Source organism: Rhea pennata, chromosome 18, assembly GCF_028389875.1.
Source record: "Rhea pennata isolate bPtePen1 chromosome 18, bPtePen1.pri, whole genome shotgun sequence".
In the NCBI taxonomy this organism is placed as follows: domain Eukaryota; kingdom Metazoa; phylum Chordata; class Aves; order Rheiformes; family Rheidae; genus Rhea; species Rhea pennata.
Genome location: NC_084680.1, coordinates 10,660,668 through 10,679,229, shown reverse-complemented (window position 1 = coordinate 10,679,229; position 18,562 = coordinate 10,660,668). Strand labels below are relative to the sequence as shown.

General features: G+C 52.4%; 1 protein-coding gene across 1 annotated transcript in view; it reads left to right on the top strand.

Moving 5' to 3' along the window:
• SARDH (sarcosine dehydrogenase) overlaps window positions 1-18,562 on the top strand; it is a 38,472-nt gene that overhangs the window by 17,179 nt on the left and 2,731 nt on the right. Inside the window, exons 15-20 of the mRNA XM_062591150.1 lie at window positions 730-843; window positions 3,746-3,893; window positions 4,627-4,720; window positions 14,617-14,779; window positions 15,099-15,267; window positions 15,836-15,971. Coding sequence (XP_062447134.1) covers window positions 730-843; window positions 3,746-3,893; window positions 4,627-4,720; window positions 14,617-14,779; window positions 15,099-15,267; window positions 15,836-15,971 — 824 coding nt within the window. The remainder of the gene's footprint in view (window positions 1-729; window positions 844-3,745; window positions 3,894-4,626; window positions 4,721-14,616; window positions 14,780-15,098; window positions 15,268-15,835; window positions 15,972-18,562) is intronic.

Genomic DNA, 18,562 nt, shown 5'->3' with positions numbered 1-18,562 from the left:
CTGCCCATCAGAGTCCAGCTGGAGTTCACAGCTGGAGAAATGGATGTACTGGAGTAAATAGCAGTGAAACCTAGCAGGCAGTAGTTTCATCAGCTGGTAGGAGCAGGACAGTGTGGTAGGACTGATTCTGAGCTCTCTGGCCACAGCATGAGTTGAAGTCCGTGAGAGTAACAAATATAAGGTAACAGAAGAGGAGGATCAGCCCTGCTCTGCTATTGCTGCTCCTTCTTGGAGTGAGCTGGGGGCAGAGGCAGGCCTTCAGCTGGGGGTGAGCTGCTCTGCATATGCAGGCTCCTGTGGCCCTGAACAGCTCTCATATCCTCTGCCTCTTGAATCTCTTGTCCTCCGGAGCTGAAAATCTAAAGCTCCTCACTGCTACCCAGCAGATCTGCTCTCCTTCACACGCTCCAGTTTTCTCACAGCTCTCCAGGTGCAATCATTGCTTGCTGCAGTGTTTGCAGGTGAGAAGCTGGCCCCCTTCATCAGGGCTGCGAGGTAGTTGGCTGACATGTTTCCAAGAAGTAGCTTCAATAAATCTCCAGGGGAAAAAGAGTTGCTCCTGTCTCCTTTCTAGCCCTGAGAAAGCCAGGGTAGGTCACGTCATAGCCAAGAAGTGACAAGTGATTTAGTGACTGTGAAAACGTTCATCTTGCCTGCTCAGCTCCCCCAGTGCTGTTTGCTTGGTGCCCTGGATCTGCAGCAGGTGCCCATCGTTCTCTCTGCTCCTAGGCTCAACTGTGTACACCTGCATGCTGAACAGGCGAGGGGGTGTGGAGAGCGACCTGACTGTCAGCCGGATCAGCCCTGGGAACCCAGCCTCACCACTGGCCCCTGCCTTTGAAGGTAAAATCCTGAGCACAGGGGATGCTTCATGTCCACTGCCTGCTGGAAGCAGGGAGCATTTCTGCAGCAGACATGGGGGTGAGGCAGGGATCTCCAGCTGGGTTTACTTTCCTGTTGCCGTCTCGGGAATGGTTTGGCACTCAGCCTGCTCTGTGCCATGGGGCCAAACTCTGCGCAAGTCTACCTTGCGCTGGGGAGCACATCCTGTCCCGTGCTCACCCGTGGGGCCACAGCTGTCGTGGAGCTGATGGTTCAGTGGCCACAACACCATTGTGTTAGTGCCGCATTTTCGTGCTAGCTCTTTAGCTAGCATGCAAAGGAATTCCAGCTCTTGGTGCCAGGTGCCTCTTTGGCTGAGCTGGGGGACATCCAGCATAGCAGGAAGGCAGAACCAGGGATCTTTCATTTCATGATTCTGGTCTCTCCTTAATGAAGCCTCAAAACCTTAGCTAAACAACAAGTTGACGCAATTTAAGTAGCTGACTGTCAGGGGGAAGAACACCACCAGTGTGAGCAGTTTTTGTGCCTGAAATCCACTTTGTGCCTGGTGCCCACCCAGCAGTGAGGTATGTGCCAGTGGGGCATCCCCTGTCTGGGATGCTCCCAGCTCTCTGTCTGCTTTGGGAAAGAGAAGCTGTAGCTGAATGTTCAGTTTGAGCCCTGCCAGTGTCCCTTTAATCTTTGCCACACTCGGAAGTGAGCTGTGCTTCTGTTGGCCTTGGCCAGTGCGTGTGGAGGCTGATTACGTTACCTGCTCCCGGCCACCTGGCCTTTTCCCGCTGTGCCCCTCCTTGGTCCACATAACCCAATTATCCTTTTTTTTCCTGGGGGCTTATGCTCTAACTAGGTTCTCATTGACTTTATTGGGTTTCTTAAGCTCTGGATGGCTGCTCTGGCTTCTCCCAAAGTCCTTATCAGCTGCAATAAAGAGGAATTAAAAGGAAGCAGAGCAGTCAACCCAGAGGCGAAAACGGAATTAGGAAGCAATAGTGGAGGAGGGCTTTGAGCTCATCTCCAGAAGTGCTGCCAAATGGCTTTGCCTTGCAGTGATGGCTGTCTGCTGGTGCTACTGCTCTCCCAGTGAAACCAGTGCCTCTCGGGCGAGGAAGGGACATGGGAAGCAAGGTTTTAACTTAGATGTTGAACACAGGCGGCAGCCCTGTTCCCACATAGTGTCACTCTGAGATTTGCTGCTTAAGAGCAGCTCAAGGAAGCGAGCGGCCCGGGAGCACAGTCACAGGCCTGGGGAGCGGCAGCAAATGGTGCAAGGTTGCAGGTGGGATCTCTCTGCTTCATCAGCCTCCCTTTCCCCAACTTGGGCTCGTGCTGTGCAGCTCCCTTCTCCCGCAGGTGAATGCTGTGTCCCTCTCCTCTCTCACTCAGATATGCACCTGCGTTGAGCAGGAAGTACGAAGGGAAGTGGATAGCAGAGCTGCGGTGTTTGGTGGGTGATGGAGAAGTTTAATAAAAGCAGATCTATTTTTTTCAATTATAGTAGGTGGCTGCACTTATTATCATTATGACAGATTATTGGAGAGCAATTTGGTAGTGGCAGAAGAGGCAGAGGGAAGATCGATTATGTATTAATCGGCTCCGTAACCCTGTGCCTGGGTAATTCTCACTTAGAATTACTGACAGAATGAATTCCCCCTCATATACACATGCAATGCTCACACCGGTTACGGCCTGATAGCTCCACCCCTCCTTTTCTCCTCAACAACATAGCAACTTCTACATGAGCCGTCCTGGTGAGGACCAGGAGAATCTCATGCTTTGCCCAGTGGCAGGGATTTCAGTTGCAGAGTGTGTATCTGCATGCATATGTTTGCAGAATGCTCTGAGTGTTCCTCACTCCCTTAAAACTTTGATATTAATTCTGTATTAGGACAAAATATTGGAAACTTTTGCAGTTGGTCTTGAGGGACAAGGAGTTTTCTCTTTCAGGATCACCTAGTCCTGCAAATTGAAGGAGCTATCCTTGACGCTGCTGGCAAAGCTTTGTGTGGAAGCATAGTACATGGGCATTTCTAGGGCTTGGAGAATTGGGAAAAACTGCTCTAGGAGGAAAGCAGGAACAATGCAGGCAATGTCTACAAGCCATGCCATGGAAGTCGGGGAAGCTCTATGCACAGAAAAACAAACGTAGTGTTATGCAAGCCTGGCGTGGCTATAGCCGAGGCAGAGGCAGCAAGCGCTTGCGTAACACTACCTTTGACATTAGCTTCTTGGAGCTGCTTGCATAACAGCAGAGCAATAAACCCTGAGGGGAAGAGCTTTCTGATCTGACTTTCAAAAGTTGTGCATTTTCTCAAGATAGAGGTAGGGGCTGCTCCTCTGCTGGCCCCAGCGCCTGCAGAGCAGCCCAGTGCCCGCTGGCTGGTGCGGCACGGGCAGAGAGAGCCGTTCCTGCTGTCTGGGTGTGAGGAGGATGAAACTATGCCTTCACCTGGCCTCAACTCCCAGCCTTCCTTTTTTTTTAATTGCAGGTTTTAAAGGTCATTTGATTTTCAATTTGCTGGCTGAGCCCCACAAGTAAAAGACAGTTTGGAAGTTAGCAGAAACACCCCTCTTCTCCCAGCATTATTTAGCTTTCCACAGGCAAAGCAGCCCTAAACCAGCCAGGGTGATGGCCTGGCCCCCTGTTTCTGTCACCTCCCCTGGGAATGGAGAGTGCGCGGTGCTTGGCAGGATCAAGCTCATGGGAAGGGCTTCCCATGGCTTCCAACCTGGGGAAGGACTGCGAGATTTTCCCCCTTTTTTGAAGTTACCCCTCAGCCATGCAAGCTCAAGAGACCCAGAGCTGCAACTCAGCCTCTGGAGAGCAAAACCAGCCAGGAGCTGAACTGAGCATCATCCCCGGCCCAATTCTGCTGGGCCTGAAAGGCTGCGGGGTGTTTTGCAGGGGACGGCTACTACCTGGCTGTCGGTGGGGCTGTGGCGCAGCACAACTGGTCGCACATCACCACGGTGCTGCAGGACATGAAGCTGCAGAGCAAACTCATCGACTGCTCAGAGGAGCTGGGCATGCTGAGCCTGCAGGGCCCACTGAGGTGAGCGTGGGCAGAGCGGCACCCGGTTTTCCTCATCACCTGGCAGGGAAGGATGGTGGAGGGAAAGCTGGCTGGGGGCTGAGCACTGCGTGAGCCTCTGCAAACTGGTGAGCATGCAGGGTTTGGTGGGGAGAGGAGCCCAGGGAAGGAGGGGAGCAGATGGTGATTGTAGTGGGAGAAATGATAATTGGTGAACTGAACTCATGTGGGTTCCCGTGCTTCCGCTGAGCTAGTACAGTCCTCTCCCCAGTGTTACTTGGTGTAATTTTCCCCTGGTTTTGTTCATGCACTTGCTTGCATTCAGGGGAATGTGTCCGTGTTCTTGTTTTGGGCAGTAAATCAGTCCCCATCTGTAGTGCCTGCCCTTGGGTCCGGGCATGTCTCTAAACTACCCTAGCTACACAGCCCTCTGCCAGGGCAGGCTCTTCTCCTGGGCCTCATTAATACATTAATCCAGAGGCAGGTTCACGGTTCTGCAAGCGTTTTGGCAGCAGGACAGAGCCTTTGAGCCCTCCTTTCTCCGCTTCCACCCGTGCCTGCCTGGTGGCATGGAGGAGCTGTGCCTCTGCACAGGGACCAAGGAGCCCCTTCCTTCCCTGCTGCTGGCGCTGGGAGGGAGGCATGGGGAGACAGATGGGTCTCCACATGGGGCATTGGGTTTCAGGGATAAGTGCCAGGATCTGGCTAGCGAGCGACATCCTTTCACTGGAGCCACTTTGCTGTTTCCCCACAGCCGCACCGTGCTCCAGGACGTGCTCGACACCGATCTCAGCAACGAGGCCTTCCCCTTCTCCACCCACAAGCTGGTGAAGGCAGCAGGATGCATGGTAGGACAGAAACCCAAGCCCCCCGCAGGACACTGTCTCTTGGGGGTTGCTTGCTGGGACCACCATCCTCTTGTGTTTCTTGAACCAGGCACCTTTCCCTAGGGAGACGTAGTGCCCCCATGTTTCTGCAAGGGGTGACTGGGAGGTTGTGTTGGTTTCTTGGAAGTCTGAGAGTTAGTTTATCCTAATTTTGGAAGAAAATATATCTTAAAACCCCCAAGGTTATTGTAGAGAAGAAGTTTAATTTTCTGGCTATGCCTGCTTCAAGGTGTGCAGAGCTGTGAGAAGAGCTGTGTTGGGGTTTTTTGGATGGAGACACATGTCTACCAGGTAACGCAAGTATGAGTGCAGTGACACTTTCCAGGAGCTATGAGAGCTGTCACAAGCCGGGTCGTCCCTTGTGCAGCATTTGAGCTGTGGGAGCCTTGGGCTATGGTCGTGTCATCTACAGGCAGCTTTTGGGCAGTTTTTCAAGGGCTTTGTGGCAGGTTCTGGTGGAAAGGAAAGCTGGAAGACCAGAGCAAGAGCTTGGCTTGTTCCTGCCCTATTTGCCTCCCCTTTCTTTCCCAGCTCCTAGCTGCTTTTTAGCTGGGCCCACTCTGAGCTTTGGAAGGAGCTCAAAGTTGTCTGTGTGCTGAGTCTTTCTGTGGGAACATCAACTAGCAGCTCTGCAGTGGTGTCAGAAGAATAAAAGAGGCCTGCTGCAGATTAGGGGCTAGCGCTGATGGCAGAGGTTTATCTGACACTCTAGATCCCCTCCCCATTTCCCCACCTTTATAAAGGAGGATGAATTAAAAGCAGAATGTGTCATGTAGTCCCTGTAAGGGCTCGGGAGCCTGAAGAGTCAGTGCATTTGATCACAGGAGAAGTCTGACAACCTTAAGCTTTCTGTACGAGTCCAGATCATCTTGCATTTGCTGAGATTTTAGGACTCACGTCACTAGTTATACAACAGAAATGCAGAAATGGTAATGCTCCATGCTAATACCTAGGGCTAAGCCCCTCGGTGTCTGAGGGAGAGAGCAAGTCTGCTTTCAGCAGCGTGGTGAAAATCCACCGCTATTGCCCGGTTGCGCAGCCTGGGACAGCGTTGCGGCTGGCGGGGTGCCAGCCGGCTCCCACACACGGAGCAAGTTGTCCAGGCCCCTCTGATGGGCCACAGGCATCACCCCAGCGCTGCTGCGATGGGCCGAGGACGTGGCATGCCCTTGCGAAAGGGAGGCTTGGCTTAGAGCACATGACTGGGTTCCAAAAAGACGAATCCGTCCTCATTGCTCCGGGTTTCACAGCTCCAGCTGATCAGGTTCTTCCTTCTCATACGGTGCTGTGCAGCAAGAAAAGTGCCTCAAGTCTCTTCCCCCGTCTCGCCTGACAGGCATAAACGTTGTCTAAAGTTATCCCTAGGGAAGGGGAAGAGGGTGGCTGTTTGGGTTTGTTTTTCTTCCCATGTGTGAAGTTGCTGATTTAGCCAGTTGAAACACTCTAAACAGAAGAGTCTCTGACCATGAAGTGTTGTTTTGTCAAAACAGAAACATTCTGGAGGAACTTACTATTGTTAAGTTTTGATATTAGGGGAAAAAATTCTGCAAAGGTTGGACGATGAGCTTTGCCTAGGTTTCCTGTTGATGTTTGCACCACAGTAAATATTACTTTTAATGTTTTTTAGCAAAAACACCGTTTGAGGAGAGGACTTTCATTTTGTAGCCCTGCCTTCCCAAGGGAAATCTGTGATGGTAGCAGTATCAGCGCATTTATGGGGCAATGATTTCCAGTTGAAGTGGGTGGAAAATAAGGGAAGTTTAGGATTTTGACTGCTCTTGCAAACGTCTCAGTCGTGTGCTGCGTGTAGTTTTCCTAGTGCAGGTAAGATGCTTGGTGGTGCTGGGACAGAGGCTCAAGTCCTTCCTCCCTTCCACCTCCGACTGACAGATGCCAGTTTGGCTGCTCCAAGCAGCACGTGACGCTGCCAGCTGGTAAAGGCTGTGGTGCCCCATGCCCCCATCTGCGGGAATCACTGTAAGGTGGCTCACAGATATTCACTTTTTCTCCTCAAATGAGTGCGAGGCTGCAGCAGGGAAAGAGGTGCACATACCTGGAGGGGAGCGTGGTTTTGATATGTCTAATTGGTTGTTACAGATTGCCCAGCATGCTGCATATAACGGTTTCTGCTGATGAGTTAATAATTCTCCTTAGGTGCTCACATCTGTGACAAGCTGATAACATCTATTAATAACCTACTTATCCCCTATGAAAGGTATATAAATGCTCCCTTCTTCAAAAGTATGATTATTTCGTTTGCATTTCACTTAAAAAAAAAAAAAAAAAAAAAAAAGGAAAGAAAAGAAAAGAAAAAAGAAGAAGAAGAAAAATCTGTTTTGCAAGGAGGAAATATCTGGTAGAAATGTTATGGCTTCTTTTGAGAGTAAATGCCCTGACTGTCAGAGAAAAGCTTTCTGGCCTTTGCACAGAGGCAACACTGAATTGCAAATGTCTGAGTTGAGATGGAGAGGAAAATTAAGCTATATTTTCAGGCATTTTTGGTAAAATGGGCCATTTTATTACAACACAAAATTAAAGCAAACACTAAAGTGTTTATGTCAAGCAGATCCCAGGGCTGCAAAGTATAGGATTCTTCCCCTTCCCCCTGCAAAGTTCTATGAAAAAAAGTGAAGCTCTTCTCACATGGGTTTATTGAAATACTTTATTGAACTTACTTCAAACCATTCATCCCCATATCCCTAATGGTAGCTTGGGTCTGCATGGAGAATTGTTCAATCAGTTTATTTCAGTATTTCTGCAGTTTTGATAACCTGCAGGATGCTCTCAGGAAGGATTAAAGGTTCTCCCTGTGCAGGGTGGCTGCCTGCGGCAGCCAGGGCACCACTCCTGCTGCTCCCAGCAGAGATTTGCCTCCCTCTGCAGACAAAGCGGATGCCAGGAGATGAGTTGTTGGAGGAGGGTGTGGGAAGACCAGAGTCAGATGTGCAGTTAGGTTTTTTTTGATTCCCAACACCTAGTCCTGTGTTCAAACCTTGCTTGCATAAAATTTCCAATTTGCACCTGGTATCTAAGCAGGAAAACCCTGGGAGATGAGCAACAGCCAGGGGTGAGGTGTGCAATCATGGGGGAAGGATGTAGGGTACAGTATTACTAAAAAGTTGGGGGGGAGGAAGGGGATAAATAAAAACTGCAGGTGCATCAGAGCACGGAGCAGCCTTTCTGCTCCTGCCAGGCCCGGTGTCGCCCCGGGAGCTGTGCGCTGGTGCTGCAGGGAAAGCCCAGCTGCGATCGCAGCTGTAAAGCTCTGCTTCTGCAAGCACAGAAACCCTTCTCGACTGGTGATTTACGCAGGGAACCTTCCCTTGCCTGAGCAGCTGAACAACATGATGGGAAAAGGAAGAAAGCCTTGCTCCTGCCGTTGCAGAGCACCGCGCTCTCGGCAGTGTGCGGGGCTCCCCGTGGCCACGCAGTGGGGATGAACAGGGAGGAATTTGTTACATGCAGAAACCAAAGCAGCAGTTTCTTGGGCTGCTGGACTGAAGCCATCCTTGATGTCGTCCTGATGCCTTCCATTGAGATTAAGCTGAACCCAGCATCTTTAAAAAGATATTGTTAGGTTTTCATGTATTAACTCAGTAGTTGAACAAAATCAGCTAAAGTAAAAGGAGAATTCCAGTGGAGTTAATGACCCTGGAAATTACTGATTGGTTGTGAGTTTATATATAGCATATCACTCTGTATGAAGTGTCAGAGAAAGAAACCCATTTGAATTTCACTGCTGGATACAGGGTAAAGTTCAGGTTTTCATTTTCTAATACACTTAAAATGCCTTTGAATTGCTGCTCAAAGGCTCAGGAATTGATGCTCTTTTATAAATCCATTTGAAATCTAATGGAAATACCTGCTCCTAAGAGAATTTGACTTGAGAGGACCAAAACCTGGCAGGAATGGTGAGTCCGACTGTTGACACCCTCCTCTCTTTGCTGGCCTTTTCCCACAGGCTTTGCACTGTCAACTGGGATATGCATATGTGGGTGCAACTTCTGATCCCCGACTGTACAAAACTTGGTACTGCATTTTCAGATGATACTCATGTCACTGATCTGCCTCATCAGGACTGCTGGGTGTTTGGTCCTCCCAGCAGCAGTTATTTGAGGGGAAGCTTCTCTCTGGAGGAACTTATTCTTGAAAGTAAAGTGTATTTTAGCTGCAGCGCTCCCTGCTCAGTCACAGGCAGGGTTAATGAACCGTGGAGTTGACTGTCAATCCCCAGAGCATCTCCTGCCGTGATTAATACAGTAGCTGCCTGCCACGTCTTGATCCCTTGCTGTTCCCTAATTAGGTGACACCTTTGTGCAAAGTGAAAAGCTTTCCCGTACCCCTCGTGCTTGCGCACCTCCTGAGTCGATTTTCCAGCTTTCATGCTTCGTTGCGCCGCTGCGATGATGGTTGAAGGAAGGCTGGCTCCCTCGGCACGGCTCTATTGTGAGGAGGCTCAAAATAAATTCACAATACCTATTTTGTTTTATTTCCCCTCCATCTCCTCTCCAGTTCCATTGTTGTAAAGGTTAAAAAGTCTTAAAAGCAGCTTTCAACTCTGCTTGAGCACACTTTTATTTTAGCAGTGTCTTTCAAGCACAGGGGTGTTGGGAGCACGGGGGGACGTGCCAATCGATCTGGGAGAAGTTTTCTGATTACTGTTTATTGCCCTGGTGGCCATCATCTCAGCAAGCTCCTGCCAACAGCTTGCCAGAAAGACCTGTGAGGAGGTTGGTTATTGCTCTTTATTCCTGGTACGAGGTGAGAAGCGAACTGAGGCTTTTGCAAAGGAATGGGTGGTCCACATCAGGACCAGCACCGGGCTTCCCCACTGTGTCCTCCTGGCCTGGCTGCAGGCAGGCAATGGCGATGGCTGTCATGAGACCAAATCCAAGACAGGACAGAGCCTGGAGGGAGGCACAAAGGCGCATGCATCCCCGTTGCAGGGTTGCTAGTGTTGTGCGGATGCTTTGCCTGCCTCTAAGTTGGTGGCAGGCTGTACGTGATCCCCTTTATCAGCTGGCTGGTTGGCATTTGGCCACCCTCTGCTTCTCCCTTTGGCATCCAGGAAGGTGGAGCAAAGAAGACGAAGGTTGTCAGGGCAGCGTGGTGGAGCGCGTTGCTCCGGCACAGGGTGCATCGCGTCTGCTCCCGATTACCCCGGGCACTCCTCAGCCAAGGAGTTGTACCTAGGGAAAGAGGAGCAGGATTTCTCTGCTTTGGCTTGGAGTTTTTTCCTATTGCCTGCAAAATTTCCTTGTGTGAAGTCTAAACGCAGTACCCAACAGCTTATTCTTTGGCTTTTTCCATCCCTGCCTGTTCTGGGTAGAGGCTGTGGTCGTCAGTTGTTATGCTGTCTGTCTGAGGGACCACAGCTGAGCCCAGCTCCCAGTGGCAGTAAGAGCTAAATAGATAGCGAGAGACATTTCCCGCCCCAAAGCAATCCAGAGTTAATGTAGGTAGGACAGACCCAAAGCTGAGCTGCTGATCGTTTCAGGCTCTTCCTACTAGCTACACAATCTCTTCCTATCTGGAAACCACTTTTTAAAGACTGCATACCATAGTCTTGCATGAAACTATGGGCTGATGCCTCCTGGCAGCCGGGGCGTGCCTTTGCCGTTGACATGCGTGTGTGTTTGCCTTGGGAAGCTCCTGTGGGTTTCGCTGTAAGGATGCGCACAGATGGTGTGTCAGATTTAGAGGAATGGCAAATTACAGGCAGAGAGGGTAAGTCAATTTTCCTCTTTACTGTTAATCAGGATGGGTAGGAAATGTTCTTTGTTCCCACAACACCGAGAAGCCCAGCATGTGCTCCCAGTGATGCAGCCAAAAGGAGCGTTTAACTTGCTGTGAAAATGTTGCAAAATCTGCCCCTAGTCAGGGTGCTGGCGTGTGAACCCATCGCCTCTGGTACCAGGGGCACATTCACGCACAGGCACCCTCAAGCAGCCTTTATTCTGAGCAGATTTTGGCCATGCTGATGTAAAACAGGCTGCTCTCTGCAAGATGCAAGCAGCAGGTCTGTGCTATTGGTACATCTGAGCAGGGAGAACAACAGGGAAATACTGGTAGGATGCTTGTTAAACACACGATGGGTGTTGTTTCTTTAGGTGCCTTGATGTGAAGCCTTTGGCTCTAATCCTGGCTAGGGTAGGTACACGAGGAAAACAGCCTCAGTGGAGAGAGCTGGACCCTGAAATCACTGTCATGCCAGCTCCCTGCAGCACTGTCTGACCTGGCCGAGCAGCACAAACCCTAACTCTGCTCTGACACGTTTTCCTGGTGGAGGCAGACAAGCTTTAGGATACTGCCGTGTAGCCTCGGATTCATTAAGGGCTATCACTTGCTTTTGAAAGCTGTCTCTCCCATTAAGGCTTACCAAAGCTCCAGGGGTTGCTTGTCGCTGGAGACATCCCTGGAGATAGCAGGTAACCAACACTAGGGCAGGCTGAAGAGTTGCTTGTGGCTGCATCACATGAATATTTCATCCTCATAATCTAGATTACTGCCGTGTGTCATGTTAAATGATGGTCTTTGGAGCTGGCTCAGATGAGTGTTGCTGACAGCTTCTCTCCTCTGAGCAGTTGCGAGGGGCTGTCATGCCATTTGTACTGCTAGATAGCGTTGTTCATTGCAAGCATGTCATGGTGACTCAAGGCTCTGCGCGGGCTACAGCTTGTCGCAGCACGCCTTCATCTTCCTGAACATGTTGTGCTGTTATGAAGACATGTTAGCAGGCAGGAAAGGAAAACACTAGGTAGTGGGAGCTATGCACAGGCCTGGAGCTGTGCTGATGTCCCCCACCCCTTCTGTATTCCTCTGTCCATGGGAAGCTGTGTCAGGGTCTGGAGCTGGAGTCCAACGAGTCCAGGCCCAGAGTCTGAATCAGCAAGACCTGCTTGTCTCTCAGGGACCTGAAATTGTGGCTGGCCCCCAGTCTGCATGGGCTGCTTGTTGGTGGATGATACGCACACGGCCTTAATTCAGCTGCTGATACATGTTTTCCTGGTGCCACAAAGGCCCCTGCAGGTCTTCTTTCATTCTTTATTAATACAAGTTCTAGCACATGAGCACTGAGCAGATAAATGTCTCTGGCTCAGAGTGCTAGTGTGAAACAGTGTGCATCAGAAGTTGCTGGACTGCTCATAACTGCATCCTGCAAGGATATAAGATATAGCATAAGTACCACAGGGGTTTCCTCCTTGAGCCCTGGGTGTCTCTGCCAGGCGAGAGGACAGGAAACCTCCTCACTGCTGTGAGCGAGGGTGGTATCAAAGCGAGCAGTGCCTGTTTCAGTCCAGAAAACCCAGACAGGGAGAAAGTGGAGATGGCAGAGGCAGTGAGCCAAACTTCCAGTTTCTCTGCTGCTTTGTGTGACCCAAGGGAGCTCTGAACTTGAGCCACCAGGCACCTGCCTTGGGGCCGTTCTGGAGCAATCCTCTGGAGAAGGTCTGCCCACCATTCATCTCCTGGACTTTCCTCTCTACCAGGAGAATCAGCCCCTGGATAAAGTAGCGTATTCTTGTTCAAAATCTCCTTTTCTAGAGCTTTTGAACCTCCTCTCCTGCCACACCACATGACTCTGCTCCTTCCCCTTTACTCTCCATATTTAGCCTGGGATGCTTTTTGCCCAGGGCTGCACCATGGGCCAGACCTTCTCCGAAGGTGGAGGACATTACTGCCATTAATGATTAAGGAGACTTGGGAAAAGTTTGAGGGCGCTGCTTTACCTTGTAGCAAACTCAGGGCACCAGCTTTTTCAAGACACCTGAGGTTGCCTACCCACAGCCCCAACTCCCACATTGCTTTGGCCAGCTCCAGAGGGCTCCCAGCTGCTCCAAGGTCTTGGTGCTTTGCTAATTGCCCGGCTCTTGGGCACCTGTCAGCAGATACTCAGGAATCAGCCCTGTCCAGACCCCCATGTCCTTTCCATGTTCTCTCCTCTTTCCAGGTTTGCCCATGGCCATGATGTTACTGTTTTTCCTCCCTGCCCTGGTCCTGGCTGAAATCTTCTGGCTCACTGAGGTCTTAGTAGTGAGATAAGAGACTGCAGATTCCATCAGGGTTTCAAGCCAGCTCATGGAGGTGAAAAAGTGATCGGTGCTTTGCCCACCAGCAGCCCTGCAGAGGAGACAGGCAGGGGAGGTGTGCAGCCTCTGCCAGTGCGCCGGCCACCTTTGTGGGGGCGGCAATAACCGGAGCCGGGGAACGGGATGCAGAACAGCAGCCACGTTCAGGCCCAACTCCGAGCTTTTCAGCTCCTGCTTCTGGGCAGCAGGGCACAGCGGGGTGCAAGGCTGGGGCTCGCAGGCAGGGAAGGGGGCGATTGCTAGTGCAGAGTTATTGGCTCTCTGTTGTCCTGCTGCTGCTGTCAGTGGGTGCACGCTGTCATCCATGGAGATGCGCTGGTCTTTGGCCCTGCTTCGTGCACCACCATACAGAAATATGGCCCTGTTTTGCCTTGGGCCAGAGCCTCCAGGAGGTCCCACAAGGCTCGCATGAAGGCAGCCCCTGAGGAACGGGCTGCAAGCGCCGCTGGCTGGGCTGGCTCCAGGGGGTGCAGACTCACCTTCCCTGGGGAGCCACAGATTCCTCCACTTCCTCCCCCACAACAAAGGCGTGAAGCCTAAGGGACAAACCAGAGAGAAATACAGCTGAGACTCGAGGGATGTCTCCAGGGAAGGTGTCCAGGCCAGCCTGGCCACAGCCCACATAGAAAGCTTTGGGGTGAGGACAGCAGGAGGATGCCAGCCTGTGCCTACCTGGGTGGCAAGGGGAGCCCAGCGAGATCTGGGGCCTGGATAGGATTGTGCCAACTGCTTTGCCATGGGGGAGCTGTCCCAGAGCTTTCAGGACATCATGGGACACAGCTATGCTGCAGCACCAACAGCAGATTTCTCTCCAGTTTGTGCTCCTGGGGAACACAGGCAGATGGGGAAGGAGATCTCCGAGGAAAATGCCTCCCCCGAGAAACATGGCATCTGCTGTTCAGATCTGCTAGTTCTTCTCTAGAGTTGCAGTGAATTCAGTGTTGTCTTCTGTCCACCTAGTTTTGTGGCAGCAACAAACACTTTGGGGCACAGTCTTGGTTGGTATAAATCCGTGCATGTGACTGGCCGAGATGCAGGGCTGAGCCCCAGCTGGAGCACGTGCGGCTTTCTGCAGGCCCATGTTGGGAGAGCTTTGGTTTTGCTTGCAGAGGGCATCTCCAGCTGGACAATGGCCCCAAAGCACCAGGCTGAGAGTTGCCAGCAGGACAAGCCTTAGTGGGGATGATCTTACCCCACTGACAGGCTGATTCTGCAGCCTGAGCCTCCAGCAGATTTGGGTGCTCGTAGACTTTTTTTCTGCCATAGCTGAATCAGCAGAGGGAGACAGAGGCCCAGCTGGACCAGGGAGCACCACTGTCTTGCTGCAGATTGGCCTCCTCAGCCACAGCTCAGTGGCTAGGGAAGGCTGGAAGAAAATGCAGCACTTCTGCCTTCTGAATTTCCCTCTGGAAACTTGAGACTAGGTGGAGCTGGAGGGGCACAAAGAAAGATCTATGATCCAGGCTCACACTCATATCTTTTCCTGTTAATTGTGGTACTAAGGTGCAAAGGTTAGGCTGCCCAGGAGACGATAAACAAAATTCAGTATGAACTAGCTTCATGCACTCTGAAGAGCAAAGAAAATGTAAAATATGTGTTTTCCATAACTAAGACACTTGCACAAAGTTCACTTGCAAGCTTGCTCGCCCTGGCCATGCCGGGCAGCAGAGCTGGGACCTCAGGTGGCAGCTGAGCAGCCTCTCTGCTGGGCCCTGCAACCTGGCTTGCAGCCAAAGCCTCTGTTCCTAATGATTTTGCATTTCACAGGTCCGCGCCATGAGGTTGTCATTTGTCGGTGAGATGGGCTGGGAGCTGCACGTGCCCAAGGCAGATTGTGTGAGAGTCTATCAGGCAGTGATGAAGGCGGGTGCCCGGCACGGCATTACCAACGCTGGCTACAGAGCCATTGACAGCCTCAGCATCGAGAAAGGTTTCTGGCTTTCCTTACAGCAGTGTGGTGCGATGTCTCCAGCCAGGGGACGCAGGGCAAATGGGTCTTCCCAGCTTTGAGGATAGGGTGTCTAGCAATTGGATGGCAGAAATGCAACTAGTCCCCCATGATCCTTGCTGGGGCCTTCCTAAATACGGGCCTCTCTTGGTGGCACTTTGTCCTGCACCAAGGGATTCAAGGGCAGCAGGGATGTCCAACAGGCCTCACTGATATCTCGGTCTCCTGATATTCTCACTGCGGGCTTGCTGTGGAGCAGAGACAGACTGGGAGGCCTATGTTCGCCTGTTGTTCTCTGCAGGGTATAGACACTGGCATGCAGATCTTCGCTCCGACGATACCCCCCTCGAAGCAGGCTTGGCCTTCACCTGCAAGCTTAAATCTGGCATACCCTTCCTGGGACGGGAGGCCGTGGAGGCCCAGAAAGCATCCGGGATCCCCCGCCGCCTCGTCTGCTTTACCACTGATGAGTGAGTATCGCTGCCCCGGGCTCAGCTTAACACTGGCAATATCAAACACCCATGGATACCACCCGTGTTCATCTAGGGATTAGCACCCAGACCTGCACTGGAGCAGGTCCCACCTCCATCGCTTGCACTCACACACAGAGCTCAGTGCAAACATTTGCTGCCATTTTCCATGCTCTAATTATGTCTCCGATTTAAATCCCACCTCATATTCCCTGCCGGATATTTAATGGAAGTTGGAAACAGTGTGACAGTGAGTGGGTTTATCTCGTTTCAGCCAAAATAGCAGGAGGCTTTGCAAATCAGGCTGGAGGGATTTTGCCAGTGCTGGGGATCAGCAGGGAAAGGTTAAGGAGCAGGAGGGCTGCGAGGCAGTGCCCAGGCTGGGCCTGGGCTGGGGGTGATGGGCACCTAGACTGGCCCCAGGGCATGCCAGCAAGCAGCACTTCGGATGTCAGGCTGGAGCCAGCTTGGCCAGCGTTGCTGTCTCCTCCAAACACCTTCCCTCTGCCTTGTAGAGTCCCAGCCCACCAAGGGCTTTCCTGACAACTGCTGTGCTCTGGCCTTGCAGGAAGGTGCCGATGTTTGGCCTGGAGGCCGTCTGGCGGGACGGCGAGGTGGTCGGCCACATCCGTCGGGCAGACTTCGGATTTGCCATCAACAAAACCATTGCGTACGGCTACATCCGCAACCCTGCTGGGGGAGCGGTGAGTATAGAGACCCTGGTGCCCACAGCAGGCAGAGGCATGAGCCCCGTGGGCCTTACTGGCAGTCCAGGATCAGCGGGATCAGGAAAAGGCTCAGTGGCCTCCCTGAGGAAGGATACTCTGAGCCTGAGAGCAGCCAGGAAAGTGGAACTGGGCTGGGACAGGGTCGAGGTTGATGAACATAGGGAGGTGACACCCACAAAGTCCAGGTCCAACAGCAGGGAAGAAGGAACAGAGCTAGAGCTGGCATCAACGGCAGCAAGTGTTGCAGTGAGCCCGCGAGGAAACTGTGCTTCCTTCTCCCTCTCCAAGGGTTGGCAGGGGGAGGAAGTGTAGGGTTTATTTTTAAAGCCATATGCCTGAGCACATTGCAAGCACACCGTCAGCTGGGGAGCGAGACAGGGCGAGCCCCCCTACATTTCCCCAGCACAGTGCTTACCCAGTGCTCAATGGAAGAGCGAGACTCCGAGCGCGAGAGATGCCAGCTTCTTAGCAGCAAGTGTCTTTCTCACCAGTGCTCTCAAAGCTGTCGTTTTGCATGGCCCTAGCACTGATCTTCAGCCCAACTGCAATCTCCAGTGTTAATGGCATCTGAGTATTTAATTACAAAAGTGAATTAACTGATGTTATTGGGAAGAACTGCCCAATAGGAGCACAGCAGGCTCTTAATTAGCCCCAGGAGACTCTTAGGTAGTAAATCAGATGCCCTCATTAACTGCTGTACTGTAGACTCAGAGGCAAGGGAATCTGCATGGGGACAGAGGGCAGTGGATGACATCCCCTGGGACTACTCCTGTCACAATCCAAGGATAGTGCATGTGCTTGCGCTTTAATCCACTTGCTTGCCTTGACTTTTAATTCTGTGTCAGGATTAATCTCCTGTAATTAACCACTGAGAGTTTTCCCTCCATGGCCTCTCGCTTCCCCATCTCCTTCTGCCTCCTTCAGCATTTCCTAGTGTGATAGGCACCTCTGAGCACTTGGAGGTCTGACTTCAGGAGCTCTGGGCAAGGAGTTTCAGCTCTGTGCTGCTGGCAGTGCCCGTGGGCTGGTGAGGGGGAGCAGGAGGGTGATGCAGTGCTGTGGGGTGAGTGAGTACAGTGGGTCACACGTTTAGGGCTGCTCCAGCTCTGTGCTGTGTTTTGCACTTTGAAATTGCTGGTTCCTCTTCAGTGCCAGAGGGCCGGGAGGTCCATGGGAGGCTTTGTGCTTTTTGCTAGGTTGTCACCAGCAGGGAAGAAAGAGGGGTGGGAAAACCGACAATAAAACCTTGCTTGGTGCTTGCCCCCCAAAATTGTTTGATATCTCACATCTTGTATTGCACCTTTTTCTGGGGAAAGCAAGCTCCTCGCCCGGAGCCTCAGCACTATACAATAGCAAACTCATGCGGGAGAGACAGAGCGAAGGTTGTAGGGACATGGCATGGCTGGGGCGGTGGCTTTGCAGTGCCAGACATGTGCAGGGAGCTTGTGTTGCTGATATCTGCGTCGAGTCCTTTCCCATCACAGCTACCTCTGCTCTCAGAGCAGGGGGAGCAGCCGACCACACTGGCGAGCTCTGGCTGCTGCCCCAAGGCAAATCCGCTTGGAGAACGCAGATTGATGCAGCTCCAGAGCTTGCGGGAGGAGGTGGCAGCTGCCAAGCTTGATGCTGGCATGCGGCTCAGGGGCTGCACATCTCTCTTTGGGGAGCTGTGTTGGGACGTGAAGGCCGGGAGGCTTTTGGCAAGCAAGGTTTATATTTTGAGGGGTGTCAAATTGTCCCTCTGGAAAAGGCTGATCCACCCTTGTGGCAAGGAGGGTGACAGCAGCGGCCGGCAGTGCCTGGTGCCCGAGGGTTAAACCCTCGGGTGCTGCCTGACAGCGGCTCTGCACAGCTTGGCTCGTCCCCAGGCTGGCTGCCGCAGCGGGGACTCCAATAAATAACTCCACGTCGGGCCCCTCACGAGGATGTGCATTTCTCCTCTGCACACCTGGGTTTCTTCTCTCATTTTCTTCCCCCCTTTTCCACTCTCCTTCGTGCTCCCGGCCTCCCCCGCCTGCCTCCAGCGGGTCCCGGGAAGCGTGACGGAGCAGCGGGATGGAAGCGGTGCGGGCTCGGGCCCCTCCTGCCTCCGGAGAGGCGCAGAGGCAGGCAAACAAGCGCTCGGCGCGTCCCTGCCGGGCAGATTGATTGTGCAGCTCTCCCCGTTCAAACACCCACTGCAAGGAAAGCTTTAATGCGGCAGCCGCACCGGCGGGGCTGGCAGGAGGCAGCTGCCTCCCGCGCCCCCGAGGGCCTTTCAGGCAGCGCTAACCCCAAATTAAAGCGATTGGGGCTGCCAAATGGGAAGGCGCCGCGTACGGGTGGTCCCGCTGATGGGCCCCCAACCTCGCGCGCTTCCTTTGTGCGGCGGGCGGCTGCCTTCGCTCGCAGTGCCGGCTCGCTGCCTCCTGCAGAAAGGCATCGTTCATTAAGCAGATGTTAACGTGCAGCCTTAATCTCTCTGCTCTGTGTGATAACTCCCGCTTGATTTACACAGTAATTGCCGCTGCAGGAGAAGGAAAGGGAGAGCTTTGCGTATGTGCTTTCCGGGGCCAGGGAAGGGGAGG